The sequence below is a fragment of the Anopheles ziemanni genome, chromosome 2, assembly GCF_943734765.1.
Source record: "Anopheles ziemanni chromosome 2, idAnoZiCoDA_A2_x.2, whole genome shotgun sequence".
Taxonomy (NCBI): Eukaryota; Metazoa; Arthropoda; class Insecta; order Diptera; family Culicidae; genus Anopheles; species Anopheles ziemanni.
In genome coordinates this window covers 16,440,341-16,463,834 of record NC_080705.1, presented here as the reverse complement: position 1 = coordinate 16,463,834, position 23,494 = coordinate 16,440,341, and the positions used below count along the sequence as shown (strand labels likewise).

General features: G+C 45.6%; 1 protein-coding gene across 1 annotated transcript; it reads right to left on the bottom strand.

Moving 5' to 3' along the window:
* Positions 1-430: 430 nt before the first annotated feature.
* LOC131281173 (receptor-type tyrosine-protein phosphatase-like N) lies at positions 431-15,846 on the bottom strand. Its single transcript, XM_058310433.1, has 5 exons — positions 15,699-15,846; positions 5,525-5,578; positions 3,172-4,492; positions 1,264-2,580; positions 431-731 (listed from the first exon to the last, which is right to left on the bottom strand). The coding sequence occupies exons 1-5, from the start codon at positions 15,844-15,846 to the stop codon at positions 431-433; spliced, it is 3,141 nt and encodes a 1,046-aa protein (XP_058166416.1).
* Positions 15,847-23,494: the final 7,648 nt, after the last annotated feature.

The following is a 23,494-nucleotide window of genomic DNA, read 5'->3' as shown; positions in this document are numbered from 1 at the left end:
TCCACCGTGTTCGTTTAGCGTAGGTCCGATATTCGATGGGTTCTGATGTAGTGCATATTCCAATAATCTGTCCGTAATTTGCCAGCAAGTTTGTTTTCCGCTTCACTCGGGATTCCGATAAACCGTTTACAGTGCTCGGTGGACCTGGCGCCCGATTGTCCACCCTGTTTGGGGTAGATTTCTAATGGTTTTTTTAAAAAAGGACAAGACAAATCATATCGTAGACTACCTAACAAAAGTGTTCCTAACGCAGGGCATGAGTAAGGAAACCGAACTCAAACCGACCTGTCTAACTCTACAAATGTTTATTTTTAAAAGTGAACTTATCCAACGTAAAAGATAACCAACCTAACGCCATTGGTCAAATGCAATTTGAACAGAAACGAATTCATGCCGCCTCATGGCATTTGCGCGTACGGTTTGTGTGCGTTCACTTGTCGACGGGCTTTTCGGCCGATGGTTTGGCCACATCCTGGCCATCTTTGGCATCCTGTTCTTGCGAGCCCTTGTTGGCACTGGTCGTCTGCGGGAGTGCCTTCAGAATGGCGTGCACCTCCTCCGCCACGGCCATCAGCACAAACTCGAACTGCTGCCGGGTGGCGACAAGACCGGCCCGCTGATCCCGCAGGTGCTCCAGTGTGGCCGCGATGTCGATCTCACGAGCGCCCTTATTCATGCGACCGAGTACCAGGTCGAGCAGAATGTACGCTCCAGTGCGACCCGATCCATTGCTGTGGGAGGAAAGGAAAAGAAGATGGTTGAAAAGAGTGTTACGGACAACCGAATTCGAGAAAATATAAATTTTGCAACGATATGTCCGAATTTTAACGATTCGAATAGATTGAATGAATTACTTCCCCAAAATAGCTTCAGAAACTGAGTAAAAAGATTTACAAATTCTTATTGAACTAGAAACGAGTTTAAAGAACTTTGTATATTCTTTTTGAGAAACGAGTTGGATAAGGTTCGGTGAAGTTGATGTATTGAAGATTGTGAACAGTGCCTCAGTCAGGATTAACGATTTTTAGGGGACACTCGACATGATTAAGGTTGGTCTATCAATATGAATACTTTATGTACTTCGACACTTCTGCGCATAATAAAATTACAATTAATTCCTTGTTTCCACATCGTCACGTTTTCTATTTCCTATGTACTTTTTCTGCTATTTTAATGTTGTTACGCAAACCTGAGAAATAGTTTTCTTACTTCACGCACCGTGTATAATTGAACGGTTAGGGTAGAAACAAAAACTTCTCTTACCTGCTGTGCACGACGATCGGGCAGGAGCGACCTCGGTAGGATTTGTTCACCTTGCGGCGGAAATCCAGCAGCGCCTTGGCGGACGTGGGTACTCCGGCCTGTGGCCACGACAGGAAGTGGAACTGCGTGACGGTACGCGTCTCGCCGGTGCGCAGGTTCTTGAGGTAGAACGACCGCACCAGATAGTCGTCGCACCAGATGTGCTCGCTGACCAGGTGCACCTCGTAGATGTGGTACACCTCGGCGCCCTCCTCTGGCCAGTAGCGGGCGCAGGCGGACTCGCCGTTCTCCTGCAGGCGGCAGAGCGCCACCAGCACGACGGCACCCTGCTCCCACACCATCTGCCAGAAGTGGGCCAGCGTCGACTGCATCGGGCCCTGGGCGGCCACATAGGCCGGCGCTCGCGGATCGTGATCGGTGATGGTAGACGCGTTGATGTAGTCCATGCCCTCCGCGTTCGCCAGGTGGTTCAGCACGACGCGCGAGTGGTCATACGGCAGAGGGGCCCCGGCACGGTTCAACGGTGCACACTGGGTCTGCAGGGCCGCATCCCTTGCGCTTGGTTCGGCTTCGTACCGGCAAAGCGCCTCCCATTCGCGCTGCAGTCGGCCCTTGTTCCGCAGGTGGTCCTCCATGTACGACAACACCATGTGCCCGGTGGAGATGTCCATGTTCGTCAGGGCCGGTTCTTCGCTCCACGAGGACGTGCTCGAGCGGGACGACGGTGGCCGTGCTTCGGCTTCCTTCGCCAGCGCCGTGATGCGTCCACCGGGCGAGTCAATACCTCCGCCCGTTCCGCCCGTCGTCGGAGCGCCCGCTTTTCCACCGGCCATCCGTGCCCGGCAAAGGTCCTGGTAGTCCCGGCTGGAACTATCACCACCCGCCCCTATGCCCGACTGTAGCCCACCGAGTTTGTCCTTCTTCTTGTCGTGCTTGCGGATGAGAAAAAGCGTCATGGCGACGACGATGACGGCAGCCGCGCCTGCACCGGCAAACATGTACGCCATCACGTGCGTCACATTCGGACCGTCCTCGACGCGCTTCAGACGCTGGGACGAGACGGCATCCAGATCCTTGGTCTTATCACCCACTCCGGCCTGGATCACCAGCACGCCGAGCCGGCGCGACAGGTTGTTCTTGAACCGGCTGTCGTTGATCTGCTTCGCCACGTCGGTGGCCGTCTTCTTGTCCGGGTTCGGTTCCACGCGGAACGATACCTCGTGTCGGTCAACTCTCGGGTGCGTGAAGTATCCCTGCATGTTCAATAGCTCCGCTAACGCTCCGACAATCCGTGCACCATCCTTCCAGTTGTCGATTCTGGGTGGTAGATGAAAGAGGAAGTTACAATGATAAGCAGGAAAAGTTAGCAGCATACGAAAATGGCCTCAAATTCTACTGAAGTTAAGCAATCTTATGGATCTCCTTTGCCTTGCATAGATCGACAACTAAAACAGAATATGTTTGGTGTTTCAAGTCTTTTCTTCAAAATTGTTGAAGAGTGGCCTAATAATATCCTTCATCCAAAAACAAGGATATCCTCAAAAACCTTTAAGTTACTGGCTCTTTAACGTTAGTCGTTTCTCTAATACAATCATCCAAGATATTGGCTACACCCTTTAGAATCTCTTCTAGTTTCAGAAATTATAAGCAGACCATTCATTCCAGGTGGATTTTCTCAAGGACTGCTAATCCCTACTAGAAAAGTCTACAACTAGACGATAACGTTAACTAACATAACCTCAATGAAGGAAAAGACTAGCTTTAGAGCCTAAAGGTTCATGAATCAAAAACACAAAACCTCTGATAAAGAAACGGGTTACAAACTCTTAACTTGATTTTGAAGATAACTAAAATAAGACCGATCTGATCACACATTCAATCAATGGCCTTAGTATGCGCTCAACTTACGGGTTTTTCAGGATCACATGAGCGTACTCCGTGTCGACCGAGTGCGGCGCATGGTCATCGTCGGTGTGGGCAAACAGCTCCTTCTTTGACTTTGACTTCGGTCGCTTCTCCTCACCAACCGCGTCCTTGTCCGACGGTGCAATCTCCTTCGGTGGCTCACTAGGGCTTTGACCTGGTGGTGGTGGCGCTGCCGGGGGTCCCGGTTTCTTCACATCCAACCGCTCGCGCCGCGTAAACCCAAGAATGTTATCCAGCAGTGCGCGGGCTTCGTCCTTGCCCGGCCGTGAGCTTACGCCCGCCTTCGGCACGTACACGAACCCACCCTCGGTGTACAGTCCACCGGCTGCTTCCGGTTCGGGGGCGTAACCCGCGTTCGACTCACGCAGAACTGCGCCGCCGGTCGGGATCTCGTTCCGAGCGTGCGCTCCCGAGCGGTGCGGTTTCTTGTAGAACTTGTCCACGTTCGGATCGGTCACCTTGGCCGGTGCCTCCGGGAGTGTGTTGACGTTCTCCGGAGCGAAGTTCGATATCTTGGGAATGTGATGCTCCTTGGCGTACTCGCGGAACGAGGAAGTCTTCGGGTAGATGTACTGGAACTCGGGATCGTCGTTCTCGGGTGTCAACCGGTCGACCAGCTCCTTCAGGGCGCGCTCCTCATCCAGTCCGGTCTGCTGTTCGCGGAACAGTGCCGCCGCGTTGCCACCAGTCCGTTTGCTCGCTCCGTAAGCCCAATCACGCTCCGGCCCCTTATACGGCAGCAGCTGGCTGTCCTCAATCTCGTTCGGATCCACGTCCAAGTAGTCCGTTACATCCGGAGGGTTCTGCTGCTGCTGCATCTGCTCCTCGTACCGTCGCAGCATCTTGCCGAGCGCAACCCGTCGCCATAGTTCCTTCTGCTCAGCACTGGTCATACCATGCGGCCCAACCGGAATCACCTCCGGCAGGACGTCTAGCTCGGCCGGAGACTTCAGTGCCTGCTGGGCGAACGCCTTCTTCGGCGGTGGATAGTACACCTCGTCCGCGTACTCCTCGTTCGGCGGAGTGAAGCGCACGAAGGCGAGCGGACTTTGCGGGCCGAGCACTTCCGGGTCGGGCGCTAGGTTGGCGCACAGCGTCTGCGGGATCTCCGTGTTGGTGCGGATGGCAAACAGGGCGCCCTGCATGCGACACTGCGTGAACGGGTGCTCCCAACCGAGCCCGGCTCCCTGCAGCTCCTCGAGCATGCGCGCCAGAATGCGGCTCTGGTCCTCCTCCAGCGGCCGCCGGAACAACTCCTCCGGCTCCAGCCCATACTGCGGCAGACACTTTCCGAAGGCGAAGTCTACAACGGAAACGATAAGCGAGAAAAGAACGTTTAAATATGGCTGTCAAAGCAAAAACGAAACCCAGAAACCATCCATCAATCCGATTTCAATTACCACGTGCCGGTCACGACGAAGTAAAAGCAAAATAACTAAGCACGAGAAGATACGGTAAACTTCCGCACCGCAAATGGCAGCAGGAACGAGGTGGTCATCGGCTTCTTCTCTTGTCCACCGTTCATCTTGGGGGAGGTGGGCAAATCTAATTAGAAAAGTTTATACCTCCACTTGCACTCCGCGATCTAACCATTTCGGGGAATGTCCGGGGCCGGTCGGACTTTACGCGCCAGAATGGCATCATGCCGGCAACAGATGACCGTAATGAAAACGATAGCGAGCAGTTAGTTTTTGCGCTGTTTGCTGAACGGTGAAATTATTCATCAGGGAAATTAATTACAACGACGCCAGGGACAAACAGGGACGAGTCGGATACTAAGAAGTGGATCATCAGATAAGGTAATTTCATGAGCTCTCAAGCAAACACTTTGAAATGTTTGTATTACAAAGCAAAGGGAAGCACACAATTTAAAAAAAATTGTCTCGGTGAATTATGATCGTCATGAAAAGGTGGTACTGTTTCATTGAACTAAAAACTCATCGTCTCATCTTAAAAATATTCATGTACTCCGATTGCATATCTTTAGGCGCGAATAAAAGTAAGAAAGGACATCATTTTAGATTTTCACATGGATTTTCACCATCGAACGTAAGGAACGAAAAACTCATCGTCCCATCTGAAAAATATCCATGTACTCCAATTGCATACTTTTAGGCGCGAATAAAATCATAGGAGGACATCATTTTAGATTTTCCTCTGGCTTTTGAGGATTTAAAAGAAGTTAAACTATCTCCCGTACTTTTACTTTTTCTCGTTTAAAAACTTTTTTAACTTTTTTTCAATTTAAGGCTCATTGTAAGAACCATGTGCATCCCTTTCGGATTGCCTCCAAACGTGTCCTGTGAAGAGTCAAACGCCACAAGTAGGTACTTACCATCGTAGCACCATTCCAGGTGTTCCAAGCAAAGTGTTTCAGCAAAAAGGCATCCTACAACGGAAGTAAGCAAAAAGACACTCATTAAAGATAAATTTGAAGTAGCTGATGTCGCTTAAAGTTGGTTGAAAAGAAAACTATGAAATCTCCCACGACGATGAAGTAATACTTGAAAGCTCAACAAGGCTTGCGAAAGAACCGGTGAACAACAATCTAATCCTTCCGAAACGAATCATCAATAGAAATGGCCTCTCGTTGTATAGTGGGAAACAGGTGGCGGATGATCGCTTACTCTCGTTCACTTCAGACCAATCCACATCATTAGCTTGGGTGGTGGCGAGAAAAAGAAGAAAAGCATTTGAAGGGAAAATGCCCGCAACGAGAACGCTCTGCCCGGGACTCGAAAACCTGATGAAGGCTGGGAATCGATTAGTGGCCGTTAATCATCGGTAAGGTGGCGGGTTAGGAGAGTGGCCCGGCGGTGTGGAGATTCCACTCCAATTGAGATAGACTGTTGGCTCCGATGAAAGTGCAATTTCCGAAGTGGGCAGCCTGAAGTGGTTCGCAATATCTTCATCCGTTGCGAGACTATTGGCAGGTTTGCGCGGGATGGTTCATCAATTCAATGATCTGATAAGAGCGAAGCATCCTTTGTGCCTTCATGGTGCACGAGGTCAATGCAAGGAGGAGATGGAATCGATCGAAATAATCTGGATAAGTTTATCACGTCCGGTTGGGCTTTTCCAAACGCAAACAAAGTAATGCTACCTAATTTAATTGTTTACTTCTTCAAATGGCGTAGGCCGCAATATTGGTAGATTTTTCACCGGCTCGGTCTACAAAAGAAATAAAAGGCAAAAGAAAAAAATATGGGCCAGCGAAACGATACACTGAAGATGAGTAGAGCAGAGGCGGACCATATTACACCATCTGCCATCTCGGGAGTGCTTTTTCCCGACAGGAGAAAAAAAGACCGTTGATGCTGCTGATGCTGCCCGCTCATCTCTTCAAGTCTAAGCTCATTAAAAAAGGGCAAAGGATGAGCGCACGATGAGCAAAGGAACAGCTCACACAACGTTTCACCAGCTAGGCGGTACGGGGAGGCATTTTCCGACGCTTTTCTCTTCGTCGCTTCGCATGACCGTTTGACATTTGTATTGTTGTGTGTGCTGCATTCGGTTCGGGAAAAATAATAATCCCAGCTGAAAGCTGAGATTGCTGATGACTGATTCGTTTAATTATGCCGTGCTGAGATTTTGCTTTCTAGAAGATTCGTTCGCTGCGGAGCGGATAAAGAGTCGTCAACATAAATTTTAGTCATGTTATCGATTCCAGAAGAAATTATTAAACTTTAATGGAGTAAAACACTTATGCATGAATGCATGTACGAAAAACTGAACATCCATACTTATAGTGTTGTATTAACTCCAACTATTAACGCCAACTATGTAACTGTATTATTATTGCTGTTTAATTCGTAGTGGGTGAGTCGCTATAAATGAAAGGGGCACGGACGATGTTTGCTTTCTCCGACGACTCAACTGGGACTGGATCCCCTTCGTTCGTCGTGATCTTTATTTTATAGTTAAACTTTCTTTGTTACATTGGTCATCTGTTTAATGTTATCCTTTCCTGAGTTTTCCTGGTTTGCCTGGAGAAAGACCTATGTAACTGTATTATTATTGCTGTTTAATTCGTAGTGGGTGAGTCGCTATAAATGAAAGGGGCACGGACGATGTTTGCTTTCTCCGACGACTCAACTGGGACTGGATCCCCTTCGTTCGTCGTGATCTTTATTTTATAGTTAAACTTTCTTTGTTACATTGGTCATCTGTTTAATGTTATCCTTTCCTGAGTTTTCCTGGTTTGCCTGGAGAAAGACCTTTTTCCTGGTTCCGCTTTGAGTCACTTCGTCATGCGCTCGGTTCGACGCGCGGTTCTCACGCTTTCCCTAGGTGTCGTATGACACATGCCTATGCTCCGTTAGCGCCTCGAAGGTCGGCGTTGTGTTCTTTCTAATTTATGACTCATTAGCTTAAGAGCGGGTTGACATTGACTTTCGTTGCATGTTATGCAACATTGTAACCTAAGTCAAGGTTCTTCCTTCTATGGGTCACAAGTGGTTGGTGACTGCAACATTGTAACAGTTACATGGTTTGTGTTTTGGTTCTGGGTTCTGGTTTTCGTCATAACTTTCCTGACTGTACATTGTGTTACAAAGTGTGGATTAAGAACGTTGTGTGGTTCTAGCGTGTTGTGTTGTGTTGTTACAAAGTGTGATAAGTGTGATGAGATGTGGGTTTGAAATATAGTGTGTGATGTGATAAGGATACGTGGGAATTGTGTGATGTGCGTAGCGTATGCTACAGTGTAAGCGTTGATGAAAAGATACAAACGATACTTTCTCCTATATTAAATCCTCGGTGAATGATGGCCTAGAAAACCTAAAAAAAATCCCTTGCACACTTCATCACCATGACATTCGATCAATTTCCTCCATTTCCATCAATCATCCGACGTAGCTTCGCGCATGCATCAGCGTATTTGTTGCTGATCGATATCAGGCCCCAATTGATTTCCCTGTCGCCCCTGGAGCTGCGTCTAAATTTAGCCTGCGCTCGGCTGAAGCACTTCCCACGACACTCCGACTTCCAGGGAGTCGTTCGGTCGAAGGCTACCCCAAGCATCCTACGCATTCACCGGGTTCTGATGGACCAAGGCTGGACGCTTTTCCAACCCGACAAACATACACGCGCTTGTTTGTTTATTTTCCGCTAGGCGATGAACATTCGGATCATTCTGCCGATTTCCAAAAAGGAACCGATTGACCATCCCAAGATAGAAGGTAAAATTTGTGCGAATGCTCTCTAAAGTAAGGTAAAATAAAACGTGATCCTTAAAAGCGACAAGTGTTCGTTCGGTCGATGGGCTAAAAATAGCTTTGCGCTTTTCTTACTCCCCATCGGGGTCTTGCAGACAGTAAATCGAGCTGAATGTTGTCGGCAACAGTTTCCTCGCGCGCGATGGCGTGAGAACATGCCAATATGGCCGATCTTGAGCTCCATCGGGAAAATATTTAGAAAAAGAACAGGAGGTAGATATGTCGCTGCAACATGTCCATGCATGGACGCTTGCATTACATTTGCGGGAATGTTATGCGAACCGTCGTGCGCGGTCGTCGTGCTTTAGAAAATGTACGGACATTTTAACATTTTTTAACTCGCCAATCGGTTGCGCTGGCGAGTGGAAATATTGTCACGCTGTTTTCTTTCCGTAGCGTGCTCGCGTGCGACCAAATAATTATGTGGGCACGAACAAAATGACGTCAAACGAGCGCTTCCGGTGTGGATTTTTTTTCCGGTCTGGTGCGTTGAAAATAGTGATGAGAAGAAGGAATAGCTTCTTATGATCCGATCTGCTCTCTTGTTTATATGATCTGATCTGATCCGAAAATATGAGAGCAAATGCTCCATTATGATCCTAGTGACGCCATTACCCGTAGCGGTATGGCGATGTGTTCTGATCTGATCCAATATGCTCTTTGCCTGTATACCTATGGCGATGTGATCTGATCTGCTCCATTATGATCCTAGTGACGCCATTACCCGTAGCGGTATGGCGATGTGTTCTGATCTGATCCAATATGCTCTTTGTCTGTATACCTATTTCGATGTGATCTGATCTGCTCCATTATGATCCTAGTGACGCCATTACCCGTAGCGGCATGGCATTGGAGTACGATTATGCTCTTCTGATCTGATCCGATCTTTGACTGAGAGCAAATGATCTGATCTGCTCCTGAAATTTAGGAGTTTTCTCATCACTAGTTGAAAAGCACACAAGGAAAGCTAAAATGTTACACTGTTCTTAATTTGATTTAAGAAAGAGGTTCACTTTAAAAATTTTACTAAACTTTTCCCCTCCTAAGTTAAGTAAAGCTGAATTCGACAACTTTCAATTGTGGCGAATGGAAACTCAGAAAGATAAACATCAGCAACAGTTTAAACTGCACAATTCCGGACTCGCGTGAGTGGACAAACAGCGACCGTTTGCAGCTTGGTAAACTTCTTGGGAAGGACGAAACTTCGCGACCGAGGCAGTGAACGAGCGATAAACTGTCAACTCGGCGCAGTCAAGGATTGTTGCGGCAAACAGTGGCGAGTTTCCCCCGCGAAGCGGTGAGTTCTGATGTTGCTCCGCAGGCGGCAGCTGCTCGCTCAGTTAAGAGCTTACGGGCCCACGCAAGCTTATTCTAATAGCCGAAGCCGAACATAAAACCATCTTTCTCCGTTTCCAACCCACAATAGAGGGCGAGCATGCTCCGAGGAACTCACCCGAGGCCCCGTGGCGATGGAAAATGCCGCCAGGCGATACACTTATTTCCACCCGGTCCGCGAATGACGTCAACCGATGGAAAATGGTCGAACGAATGCCATGTCGATCCGGCCGACGGGATTCGGCACGCACGAAAGCTATAATGTTTGTGCCGCATTTTTGCCCTCTCTTCTTCCGTCTGTCGTGTTTTTGTTTTTCATTGCACGATCCATTTTCCAAATATCTCCGCCGCCGTTTGCCATTTTCCCAACAGTTTTCTCCCGGCTCTTTAGAAAAGGTTGATCCACGCGTGGGATGTTTTCTAGGCCTTTTGAGGGTCCTTTTTGCGTATTGCCTGTTACGTGTTACGTTTTTGTGCGTGTTACACACACACACACATTGCCGCACAAAAACTACATTGCATCACAAATAGCTACTTCCCTAAAATGTCCCTGGGCGTCCCGTCTGTGTGTTGGTGCGGATCGATAACTTTTTAACGCACTTCCGCATCCGTTTTTAATTTCCTAGTGTTCTGTACCCGATCGGACAAGCTGTCACTGTCGGAAAAGGTGGCTCGCGGTGCAGTTTGCCTGGTTCTATTAATAGACGGCAGTGCCTTTTTCCCTCTGGAAACAACATTTTCACAAATTCCATTTGTGTTGAAATGAAACGGATGGTCCCCAAAATTTAATTGACCCAAAGAAGCATCCTACATTGCAAAGAAGCTTTTCGAAGCTGTCGACAAAAATAACATCGTTCGGGGAAGGATGATAGTGTTGTCGCCGTCCATAAATTATCGATATCGATCGCACGAACCTCCGGTTAAATTTAGACAGCGAGACCCGATATGATCTATAAGTAAGCAAGTATTTTGTGACCAGAGAAAGCCAAGCCCTAAATTAAGAGAAACCATTCACCGCTCTCCATGATTCGGGGCAACGAGTTCCATCACCAAAAAGGAAAGCTCTTTTTACCTCCGCTACAAGGCGCTAAAATCAACTGTCGGAAACAATATCCACAGTATCTGTTACCCCCAATGCTTAGACACACACACACATCGCTATCGAAGGAAAACGCTACAGGTTTGCTCTCCCATTTCCCGCAGCTTTCCTCACGCGTTTTATTTATGGGTTTAATCACGCTGGCGAAGATTATCACCGCAGGGATTATGGGAGCGAATTATCGGCCGTTGCATTCCCCCCCCGTAACGGCCTGTTTCCGGCCGGTGGCCACACTTTCCGGCCCCCCCCCTCGCCCCACCAGCACCATGTGTTGGGCGCAAATTATTTCCCCGTTATACCATAATGTTACGCAATAACCCTTGTGGGAGTTCGCTGCTCGAGGATAATGACAGCTGTTTCCAGTTTTATCGCATAGGGCATAGGGGGGAGTTGAGAGGAGGAAAGCCTCTTGGTTGTTGTTAAGTGGAACATTGAAGATAAAGAAATGGGTTTAGAAATGTTTGGCGGATGGAGAATCGAATTTGTGCAACTGTTTAGTCATACATGTCCATAAAAATCGAATAAAGTCTCTATCAGACTATTCCAAGATAAACATTGATTGGTTACGCACAGTAATGTTTGGTAAACATATCGAGTTGAGAAAAGGATTGAATGTACGATAGGTATAACAGTTCCTTTTAACCGTTGAATGCCGTTCTCGTTGAAACTCTTTTGAACCCAATTTTTATATGTTCTCTTTTGTGTTTGCTTTAGATTAGTTTATGATTTGTTATTAAATTTTGTTAACGAACTTTGAAATACTGTTACTTTTACTTTTTTATTTAGTTATTATTCTCTAAAAAAATAAAGGAACTATACATTCATAAATTTTTAAGTGAGTTTGTTCAGTTTAAGCTTCCATTGAAGTAAAATGTAAAATATCAAGACTACACTGACATGAATTGTTTTAAGAACATATCTTTGAACAATTTAGTTAAATGCAGCTTTACATTTTGGTAAATAACTTACTGCCAATTTTTATTGGAAAGAAGAGTTTACTACATTAAGCTTCCAATCCAATTGTCTTGAACCGCTCGAATCCATCTCTCGGCATCCTAGAATTGTGAGAAGGTCAACACCTTGTTACTCATCTAACGTTTGCGGCCATCGTTTCGTAAACACAGGATAAATTTATCTTACTTATACTAAAAACCGGACCGTCGCGGCGAACGCACTTTTTGATTGGCCAAACAGAATGATATGACTAAAACTGCCAAAAGCAGCAATGAATGGATTATAAATAAATTTTCATCAGCACGTGGCTGCCTTAACGTGTTGACCGGGATCGACTGCGTATCGAAAATGTTTGTAGAATCGGCAGATATTTTCCCTAATAGATGACACTCGCAAGGAACGATGTCTTACTCCACCACCACTATAATATGCTTTCACCGTTCACGCGCTGGGAGAAGGAAAGTAAAACGAACGATTTCCTGTCCAGCGTGTTGAAAGGCCGCACACGTCAGCAGTTTGTTGGCCACGTATATTTCCATCACCGGGAGGAAAACCATTAACGCACATAAAGCCAACCTTCGTCCTTTGACATTGGTGACCCTCGGCCCTTCGTGTGACCGTCGCTAGGATCGTATTACAAATTAATACTCTTCTCGCCTGCGCTTCCATTATTGTATCATATAAAGCAGCGAACATTATGAGCGCTGGCCTCCGAGGGTAATGTTTTCGTCAGGGACGTGAATATGGATATTTGTCTCCCCGCCCAAACAAGAGTTACGCATGCGGTCAAAACGCATGGAAGAAATATTTTACAATAGGATTTAAATGTGCTTACAAGATTGAATGCAAGCCAATGAAAAGTGGGACACTGATTAGGCCTTCGCCCGTGGAGTGAATTACTTTTCAATTCAGTTAATAAGCTTATCAAGCAATTAAATCCTATCGTTTACAACGTTCACACAAAGGTCCTTTTATTGGCAAAAAGCTCGGCTGTCAAAAGATATTCAAAAACCACATCATAAAACGGTAGCATCAACCATATTTCAATACCGCTAATAAATCTTGCGGCTAGCGTTCGGGTAATTGAAGCCTTCCCACGTCAGCTCTAATATTTCCACCAGCTAGCGGAAGCCATCCTACGCAGAATCCACCACTACCGCCAACCGCCATCAATCCGTCCTACTACAGACCGCGACGGGATCCCGGGATGCAACGGGCACGTGGCGTTTAATGGTAAGTGATAAAATCTGCGAAGCAAATAGCCTTCCCCGAACGGGCGGAGCCGGAGGCCCGGTAAAGGGGATTTGATTTTATCCTGTCAAGCTGGCTAGAGGAAGCAGAAGAAGAAGTGGCTTTCCGTCGCTGAAAGCGACAGGCAAATCTGTCCCGGTGATGTCCGGGCAAACATTCACGCTGAAACACACGTACCCCCGTGAAATGGAACCCCCCGTTTATGGCCGACGGTGGTGGAGATGAAGTGAGCCATGAAAAATATCCATCTCCATCTCCGGCCTGGATCCTGATCCTGGTGTCCTGGGACGCACTCATAACTCGTCCGGGCCCATCAAACAGTGTGAGTAAGGACCACCGTGGGAATCGATCCGCACCGTCGTCTGCTCCTATCCTTGGCAGCGTTCAGCCGTGCCCGGATGTGTCGGAATGCAAAACGAGCGCCTGGAAACGCTCGGATGCATGCTGCGAAGCGTAGGATTGTGTTTGACACGCGCTCGAAAGATACGTGCGTTTAGCTGGCCAATGCAATAGGCACCCTACACGGTCCACCATTTTTATTATGTCATTGTGGCATCTTGAATTTTCCGCATTGCCTGACTAAATGCTTCTATACATGCAAATTCCGCAAAAGTGGAATTACACAAATGAGCTCATATCCAGTATGACTTCATACGGTAGAAACGTCAAAAAATAAATGAACCATTTTTTTCACGTCTAGGAAAAAGGGGCTTAATAAATGAAACGGTTACTTCTACATAAAAAAGAGTGAGTAATTGTAATTTACGCCTCGTCGTAATTAGAAAGTTGTAATTAGGTGTATTCGCCAAAGTGGAAATTCAAACAAAAAAGTTTTCCACCTTAGAGTAATGTGATGCAAAAGACAGCATGTGAATATTATATCGTTAGATCTGAGAGATAAAATTGCTTTCATTTTGTAAAAAAATAATAATATAAACTAAAGCTTAAAAAAGGCACAGAAACACATGACATAAAATGTATTATAGTATAGTTTTATTCTTCAATTTAAAACATAAATGTTCTTGTTATACTTTTGTGAGAACAACGTAAAGCGCGATGAAATAAATTAGTATAAATCATTAATTTAAACAGATTAATAAAAAAACTTTCAACGTAATACTATCAGAGTCAAGGGAGGAGTTGAATTTTGTTTTGACGAGATAATAAATCATATTTTAATTCAAACAAATTACTCAATCTCTTTTATATGCGCCGAATGCGAACATTTGACCCATTTTACTCTTAAAACACGCTGCAATGTGCGCAATTGATGAGAAATAACTTGCAACCATAACGGTGGGGATGGGACGAAAAAACATTCCTCGGAACTGCATCGCAGACAATCCAATTAACTCCGCAATTCCTGCCGATGCCACTCGGTGCGTCGGCATTGGATGTTCACTGAGCAGAAAAACGAGCTTCATTTGCCGGGTGTATCCTTCCATCAAGCAAGCTGCGAGATTCAAGGACGTTTCGAGAAGCATTTGTGCTCGTGGAATGGCCTTTGCATCTCAGCAGCTTCACTGGGAAGTCCACCGTGCTGGAACGGTTTTACCCGACTTGCGTTAAACGCAGGTCCAGAGTTTTCGAAGCAGCACCTTTCCGGGTGTGGGAGTATTCTTTGTCAGGGCATTGTTCAACACCGGAGCCTGGGAAAAGCTTCTCTATGCAAACGATATTGCAAGATGTAAGGATCAACGCTGCAACATGTGCATGAATTCATATTGCATCTGATATGCAACAGTTGGCAACCATCGGAACGCCTTTTGCTGGATTCGACTTGAAGTGGTGGTAAGAAATTCAATCAAGTTATCTGTGGTCAATGTGACCTAGTATTAAATTGGTAAATGTTTATTTCCGAAGCAAAATGCATTATTATTTTCTTTAATGTCCCAGCAATATGGGTTCGTCGCGGAATAAATGAAAAGCAAACCCCTTAATACTACAGAAAGTACACCATATTGTCATATATATTTGCATCACACACAAAAGCTAATAAAGTTTTCCGAAAAGCCCGCTTGATAGTCGATGTATGGAATAGTCGATGAATTATTATTTGACAAAGAGATATCCTTATAATCAACCCTCCCCCTCCACGCCAAACGGATTACACAATCATCCAGTGGAAGGGAGATTCCAAGAGCCTGTGTTTCGGTGATGCCAAAGGTATAACATACTTAAAACATCCTTCTCAAGCCGAAGGTCTCTCATTAGTTACCCGGGCACGCGGCAACATCGCCAACGCATCGAAAATTCATCACACATCCGATGGCCCTGGATAATATGACGGGGGAAAACCTTTTCCCGTTAATCGTGCCCTTCTGAAGCACCACGGGAATAGGGCTGCTGCCTTGTGGTGGAGCAGGAAGCCGACCATGAAGGACGTCACCGATGGTGACGGTAGATCCGTTCCTGATGCCTTGGCACAAATATTATTTGCGAGAGAAATACACTCACTCATACGATCTTTTGAACATAAGATGCCCTCCATCTTCTACTCGTGGGAGCCTAAGTCCTTGAGGAAAATGTCGTTTCACGATGGGAAGCATGTGGGCTCTAAACCACAAAAACATATACGCTAACGAACCAAAGGAAAGGATATTTGCCCAAACCGTTCAACTGAATTAACCTAAACATGGCTGTATGGTACTTACCGATGTTACCCTCGGCCGCAACGAGCACATTAGTGCCACCAGGGATGCCGCCGGACACCAACAGCGCCAGCAGGCCGACGGCCAGCATCAAGTGTTGCCAAGTGTTTGTCCATGCTGCCACTGTCGTCGATGTGCCAGTACTTGACATTGTGCGCTCTAGATCATCACTTTAAAGTACTCGCTTTGGTCGCTAGTTTGCTGCTTAGGTTGCTCTTCTTTCCGCAAACGCGTTCGGTGTTAATTAAACACTATTTTCGGGAAAGCAAAGATGGTTGGCTTTCTGAGTTTGAAGTTTCTGTTTGAAGTTTGTTGTGCTCCTTGTTTGATGTGCGATTACTGCGAGGGTGAAGGAAATGCGAAGGGTTAATAAAGTTGCAACATTGAGTTACGCAAGATTGAAGCCAATGTGTTTTAGTTGATTCTAGAATCCAAGCTTAGATTGAACGTGTTTAGTCAGCTTTGGCGTTTCATTTACTTTGCATTTTGCAAAGAGAAAGCCTATCCAAAAGTCAGACACTTTGGGTCAACCATAGAATTTGTCCCATGTTAATAATTAACGACGACCGTCTGTCAAACCAACGATGCCACAACTTTGAAATAAATCCTGGGCCTAGTTTCCACCGTGGTTGTGAAGCTCGTCTTGCTTTCCAAGCTTAATTTTGCTACGTGACATCGAATAATTCGACAGAAGATGATGCTGCAGTTCATATGTGTTTGTGTCCTACCTAAAGTCGCATGAAAAGGACGATAAAATAGTATTCTACTATCGCAGGCTCCAACATTTCTTCCATATTTGATAAAGCCAATCAGGCTGGCCAAGGGAAACGCACCATCCAGGGAAGCAAAAGATACATCCGGCCGCTTTTCCCAGACCTCCCCCCCACCCTCCTCTAGGGAAGCTGGAAAAACCTGCCAGCACACAACTTCGAACCATAAGGAGCGAGCTTGTCACGTGCGTCGAAGCAACGAGACAGAAAGGTCCGGAAAGTTCCTTCCAACCCCCGGGAAAACGAAGGTATATGCATCGATGGACTATGGAGGCTTAGCAAGTGTAACTGGATGAAAGAAATAAGCTTAGCTCTCATTTCCACCAGGTACGATGAGCCAACCCGGTTCCGACTGGGGGCCTTAAGGAGTGATAAAGGGTCGAACATTGTGCAGTTTAATTAAAAACCATGATTTACTTTCGTCACGTTCAACTATAGAGCTTTTTTCGATTTTCCCCGTCAAGTTCAGGTATGAAATATTGGAAAAGTTTTCGCTTGACATTGCGGTTACAGTTTAAAAGGGTTTAGAAAGTCAAACCACCGGGTACACTTATCTGGCACCATGCGCCTCCATTTGCAATCTATATTTTCGCGTGATCAAGAAGATGGTGAAGGTATTTTATGCTTGTTATTAGAGCATCTCACAGAGTAAACCAAAACTTGAGGCAAACCATTGAAATACAAAAATATACAACGTCAACCTACAACTCGCGTTTGAGCCATCGTTTCGTCAAGTCGGGTGGTTTTAATTGAAATATAATGCAAATTAAATCCACCAAAGAATTCAGCTTGACTGAAATTGATTTCGTTGGCGGAGGGCAAAACGACTACTCCTACTCCCTTCTCGTTCTCTCATCCTACTGAACGATAGAAATCTCTTTTCACAAAATTTCCACCAGAGTGATTGAGTACTTCCCACACACCGCGAAAAATGCATGCTGTTGGAAAACTGACCGACTCGCGTTTGAATGTTTGCCAAATTGAAAGGTTAATGGTTAAGCCAATTTATCGATACTTGGAGCACGAACGAACGCCAACGCCATTTTGTACATTCCTTACGCCCTTTTACTAATTTAACACAAATTAATGTGAAAATTCTGCGTTTATATTACCTGTTTCTGAAACGCTTCCATTGAACCAAGTGTATTATGTTTTAACAACAGCTTGAATAACGTCACACAGAAGTTATTTTTCCTACAGACATTTCAACCAATGGTCAAAGGTGCGGTTTCGGCGAATAAATATCTACCAATTTATCAACGCTACATTCTACGAAACAATAATTAACTCTAGCACACACCCACACACACACACACACAGCCATCATCACAAAACCGTTTATGTGCAATATTACTACGCTTGTCTCCAATGGTTTCCTTCTTTCCGGACTCATCTGTTGCTTTTGCCTGCAAACAGTGCAGGAGGTCGCTAGTCAGTAGAAAAGTTTTGTTCAACAATTTACGGAGAAAATTAAGTTACGACCAGCTTCCCCTGCATGCCACGACCGAGAGTTTTGCCGTGAGAATGTAATTCAATTTGTGCCCCAAAAACAAAGGACGACGGAAACTGTTTTGAAAATTAACTTTTAGTTTCAGTAAACTTTAAAGGAAAAGTTTTGCTTTATTTGTCACCAACGGCAGACGAATTGTTGATTTGCACAATTTGCTGTTGACTATTTAGGTAAGTTTAAAAGCACATCAAGTTGAAATAAATCATGAACATAGACAAGTAATTAAATTAATTCCCTGAAGCAATATTTTTCCTCTGCTAAAACACCTGTAGATTACACCCACCTTGTCTCACTTACAGTTAACAAGGGACGAGATTTTACCACAACTGTGTTACGGTGGTGAATAAACATGTTCTTCCTTATTGCAAACAGCAACAGCATGTATCCCAGCGGAGGCACCAGTTTGCCAGTTGTTCACTAGCGTATAACGCTGTCACCCATGAATAAAGAAAGGATATCCCGTTGAAAACTTTCTTAATAAACCGAGCACACGTCTAAGGCTTAAAGTTGATATTCCCATACAACTATAGAGGAAGTAAAATTCCTTTCTCTCTATACTTTGTTATTCTGCTGAATTTTTAACCAATCTGGAGAATAAATATAGTTTTATATTTTCTATCGCATCTTTTCGCTCACTCCAACTTTGCACGCAAAACAACAATTCGTTTCAAATACGATCCACAACTTGCGGGAACCTCTGCAAAACGGTTGCTCCAAATATAGACATTTTTTACCTCTCCCTGATGTAGATTGGTGGCTGACCGAAAAGAAAACCAACGTATACCGTTATCGGATGCTCGCACGCACTGCACTACATGTTGGTCGATTGTGTTTCGCACGGTTCGGCTGACATTTTCCTACTGCTGTCGGAGCGCGTCGCGTGTTTTCGTACGATAACTTTCGACGCTTTGCATATTCATGGGCCATGCCCTACAGCCCCAGTCAACAGGTCGTCCTGTGTGCGTGGAGCGCCTCGCTGAGTGCCGGGATTTTTTCCACGGGAGCATTGCGCAATTGGGAAAGCTGCTGTGTCGGTATGCAAACTTTCGACAGTATCGGCTCAAATATGCCGACGTGAAGTTTCCATTTTCTCCGCAGTATATTTCTTTTCCTTAAATGATTTGTTATGCTTGTTTTGATTATGGCTTTTGTTTAGTTTTTGTATGCTTATTATTTATTATGAACTTTGAGAGACGGAAGAAAAATACAGCCCGTCATTTCCCACGGCTTCGGTCGCATCTCGAATCGCTCACAGGAGCACCGGGAACTCATTTGAACACCGTAAAGTTCCAAACGATTACGTCCACGAGGATTCACCGAGAGATGTTTCCACCGTCCCAACGCCCCCCAACCTCCCACCGACCGTTCCACACACGTGTTCGTCAACAGATACCAGGCGCCTCCATCGCAAAGGCGAGCATGCAAAGAAACAAGGATCAACCTTCCATGTCAGTGTGGGAGAGCGATTATCTGTAAGTCATCTAGCGCGGCGTTGGTATTCGTGTGTGTCCTTATTTATCTATGTCGTTGTCATCGTAAAATTCCACTTCGCTTCGCTATCGAAAAGGAAAAACGACCCGAGGCTGGATCGGCAAATCATTTCACACACAACAGCACGGCCATTAGCGTGGGCGAATGAAGATGAATTGCAGCGAAAAAGAAAGCTAGGACGGGCTAGGACACATCTTATCTATACTTATGCGACTATAATCCTTTGAAAAATTGTGATTATTCAGAATCTGCTTGAATCAAATGGCGATTATACAAAAACGACGGCAAACTAACTGAAGATGTAAAAAATAAATGGTAAACCCTCTGACCTTGCATGGCTTTGGAGGAGCATGAATCAACTAAGAATAAACATCCGACTGTAGGACACGAAGGGAGGGAACGACATCGTTAAAAGGACTCCATTTTCCACCAAATGACGGCTCGCTTGATGCCGTTTGAGGAACTTTGTCCGCTCAATATGGTTGCCCGTATTCCCCAGTGGATAGAAGGCTGAACGCCCGTGCGCTTACCAGAACGCCCAGAACTATTGGATGCTGTGAACGTGAAAGGAAACGGCGCACTCAGGATGGTGGAAATAAAGCACAAACGAACTACGGAAACACTGTAACGTAGCAGGCCGCGACGTGAGAATAAGGATGAATCGAACGGAAAATAAGGAACGGGGCAACCGAAAAACTAATCTAACTCAGGGATGGAAAGGAAAATAAAAAGAAAAGAAAAAACGAAACGAAATCACTACCCCTGGACGACTGTCCAACGAGACACGGTTGTTTCGGTGTTCACACTTCTCGAGCGTTCACAGTTCGCTGCGATTCCGCTAGAAACTATTAGCTGCACTAATTTTACACTGGCTGGTGCAGGGTCGCTGAAGAAGTCCCACACACTTTCCGGGCGGAAAAATATGCAACCGTCCGCCAGGGGGACCAACGGCACAATATGCTGTACACTTCGGCAGCGAGCACTCGCCCCTTGGCGGCCGTAGCAGCTTGAGCAGCTTCGCGACTGCCGCCAAGCGTTTCGGCCGAGGCCGCGATCAACCCCCACGCACTCGAACACACATACAGCGGCACTTACCCGGGCTTTTTGGTGGCAGCCCGGTGGCTGCTTTGACCGACACTTTTCCACGACGACGACGCAGCCTCACCCGCAGGAACACTCACCAGAGCTTCCGGAGCTTTTCTTCGGCGGTCCTTGGCACTCACTTTGGGTAGCGCTTGGCAGAAGGTTACGGGGCGACCGGGGTGCTAATGTTCATGTGCACTGTCACATTGCTTCAAGAAATAGCTTTTGAAATCCTTTTAACACGAAAATCATTGCTGAAACAACAGAAAAGGCAACCTCCTATAACCTCAAAATAATCCCCAGAATCATTCTAAGCAATTCCAGATGGTGCATTTTTATCCCACAAATGTCAGTTCTCTTTTAAACAAAAGATTATCATTCGAAGGATGGTGTAATTTAATTCATCATTGTTTTTAAGCAAAAGTTTTTTTTAATTGAAATATATTTATGACTTTCATAATGCCCTAAGCAAAACATGTTTGGCAAAATATAATCTACTTGATAAACTAATAAAATTCGACTTCAGTTTTATAGTTGGATGTAAATTGAATAATTCCACGACAGTTTAAAAATTTGCCATAAACTAATGTCGAACGGCAGGATGTTAGTGAAATACTCTGTATCCCAGTATTTAAATAATGCACAAGGATTCGATGTTTTTGTACGAATCATCCAGCACCGATAAGCCCTCAGTATGGCCAGCATTGTAAGAAGATTTGACGCCTTGTCAATGGCTCAAAACTTATAAAAAAAATCTCGTTAGGCGCATACTTTATAGGTCTTATGTGTTCCAACAATTTTCCAACTGCGAAAAGAGTTGCCCAATATATCAAACAGTTGATACTTTTGACAAAACCTTACAAGCATTGGTATAGGAAGCTTATTGCGCTCCACTTTCCCCTTCCTGATGTATTAAATCTATCAGCTGTTTCGGGCTTGCTGGAAAATTGGGCAATTTTGTTTTTATACAACACGTGAAGGAAGAGTACATTAGTGGTCAATATTCGCTAGAAAATGTATACCTGCCACAATGTATTCAAATATTGATAGACTCCGTCAAGGAAAACAACTCCAGGAAAAACATAGAAACAATTTGAGCATCGAGTAAAGAAATGCCCGACCGAGCATGAGCAAGGGCATCTTTAGCAGAGACAAAAACAACAACACTGACAAACACACACCCGCCGTTATCAGTTTTTCCATCAAACCTACCATTAATCTCTCGAGCTGCTTCGGTGAACTGTACCGTCGCACACACGTAGGGAATGATTCCTGCTTCACGCCAATTTCACGTGCCGCTCTGTGATGAATGTGACGATTACGGGTGTAGGCCAACGGCACCAAAGTAGTCCCTGCCACCGCCACTAGTGTATCCCGTAACCTGGTGTACCGTGGAAAAACTGTCGAAGCTGTCACTTTTCCTCGGTGTCGCGTTATCTGATATGTGACACAACAGTCGGGGGGTTCGGATTCACGCCCTTGCTTTTGGTCACGCACCGTTACTCCACATTCCGGTTGATTTCACTTGGTACTACTATTTTTCCTGCCTCTATTGCACTTAGGCACTTTGGACCGCGAAAACAACCAAAATATAACGGTAAGGAAAAACACAGAAAGCTCAGCAAGCGGGTTCGCTATCCCTCGCCGATGATAGGATGATGAGACAGATCCTGACGCCACTGGTGATGGAAAGGATGGGAAATGCCGCCAGCTCTCAGTTCCTTTGCGTTGTAAGGTCTCTTGGTTTCCCTGCAATTTCTCAGGTTGCAACTATTTTACGCTCCGGGCTTCCTACCATGTACCGATAGTTTGTTTTGCATGCTCTTTTATAGGCGAGCACGTAAGAAAGACTTTTCGACTTTGACACTGCCTCGACTGAGTGCACTGCAGTCGAGCGGTAGTTCGTGACTGCCCTTTGAGCCCTGCCAAGCTGGGACGAATGGCGTATTGGCCTCGAGCCGTAGCTGTATGTGGGTTCCCTCCTCCGAGTCAAAGATGCGGGCCAACTCGTAGCACACTGTTGCGCCAGGCATACACCAACACCACGGGACGCACGTATGATTGGACGCGATCGATAACGGAAAGCTCGGCGGTTTCGGGAGACCAGAACGGCGCAGACTCGCGCCAACCCGTGTGTTGGCCGCACGCTGAGTTTTTCGCTCTCCCCCGCGACACGCATCCACCTACCTCGGCGTTGCAGGCTTGTGTATATTTGTTCCATATGTGTTTGTTGCTTGTTGTTTTTTGTTCCTATATGATTCCCCATGCTTTACCACACTATGCAGGACCGCTGACGTAGATGCGCTCCTGTCGCTGCTCATTGATAAAGATCAGGCTTCAATAGCGTGCATCAAACCTCTACATACCTACGCACCAACAGCTCACAAGCACTCGAACACGGTTACACTTTTTTTCTGTGTTTTTCTAATTCTATTTCAGCGCATTAAAGCCTATTTAGACCTTTCGTTAGTAGAGGTACAAAACAATAGTTTTCTAAACTGTTATGATAAAAAGAACTTTTTACATGTTTTGACTACTTTTATTACTACAACAAGCAAGCAAAATATTTTATTACTGCAGCAATCAAACAAATAGAATTTGCCGGAACAGTTCCCAAAGATACTACTACTAAGGAAAAAAAGTAGTTAAAAAAACCAACTTGGATAATGGAAACTAACCAAGTTAAATGTTTATTTTAACAGGGACGCTATACGAGTGAAAACTAACGAGCATAAACTAAACACTATTTTATATAACTATATATTCTCATTCTTCAAATGCTTCTCTTTGCCCTTCGTTTGATGGAGCGAGATTTCCATTTTGTTAGTATTTATATGCTTAGCTACATTTCTAACATCCTTGACAGCAACACGACGGGATTGGAACACAACAAGCCCGTTCAGAAAGAGTGCTCCCGAAGGACAAACAGCAACCCTGGAGCGCTA

What these genes read in the sequence shown, in the direction of transcription:
- LOC131281173 (XM_058310433.1), bottom strand. Translation starts at nt 15,846, where the DNA reads ATGTCAAGTACTGGCACATCGACGACAGTGGCAGCATGGACAAACACT. An exon ending in TGCGGCCGAGGGTAACATCG is followed by an intron (nt 5,579 to 15,698) that starts GTAAGTACCATA and finishes CTTCCGTTGTAG; the next exon opens with GATGCCTTTTTGCTGAAACA. An exon ending in CCGATCGTCGTGCACAGCAG is followed by an intron (nt 732 to 1,263) that starts GTAAGAGAAGTT and finishes TTCCTCCCACAG; the next exon opens with CAATGGATCGGGTCGCACTG.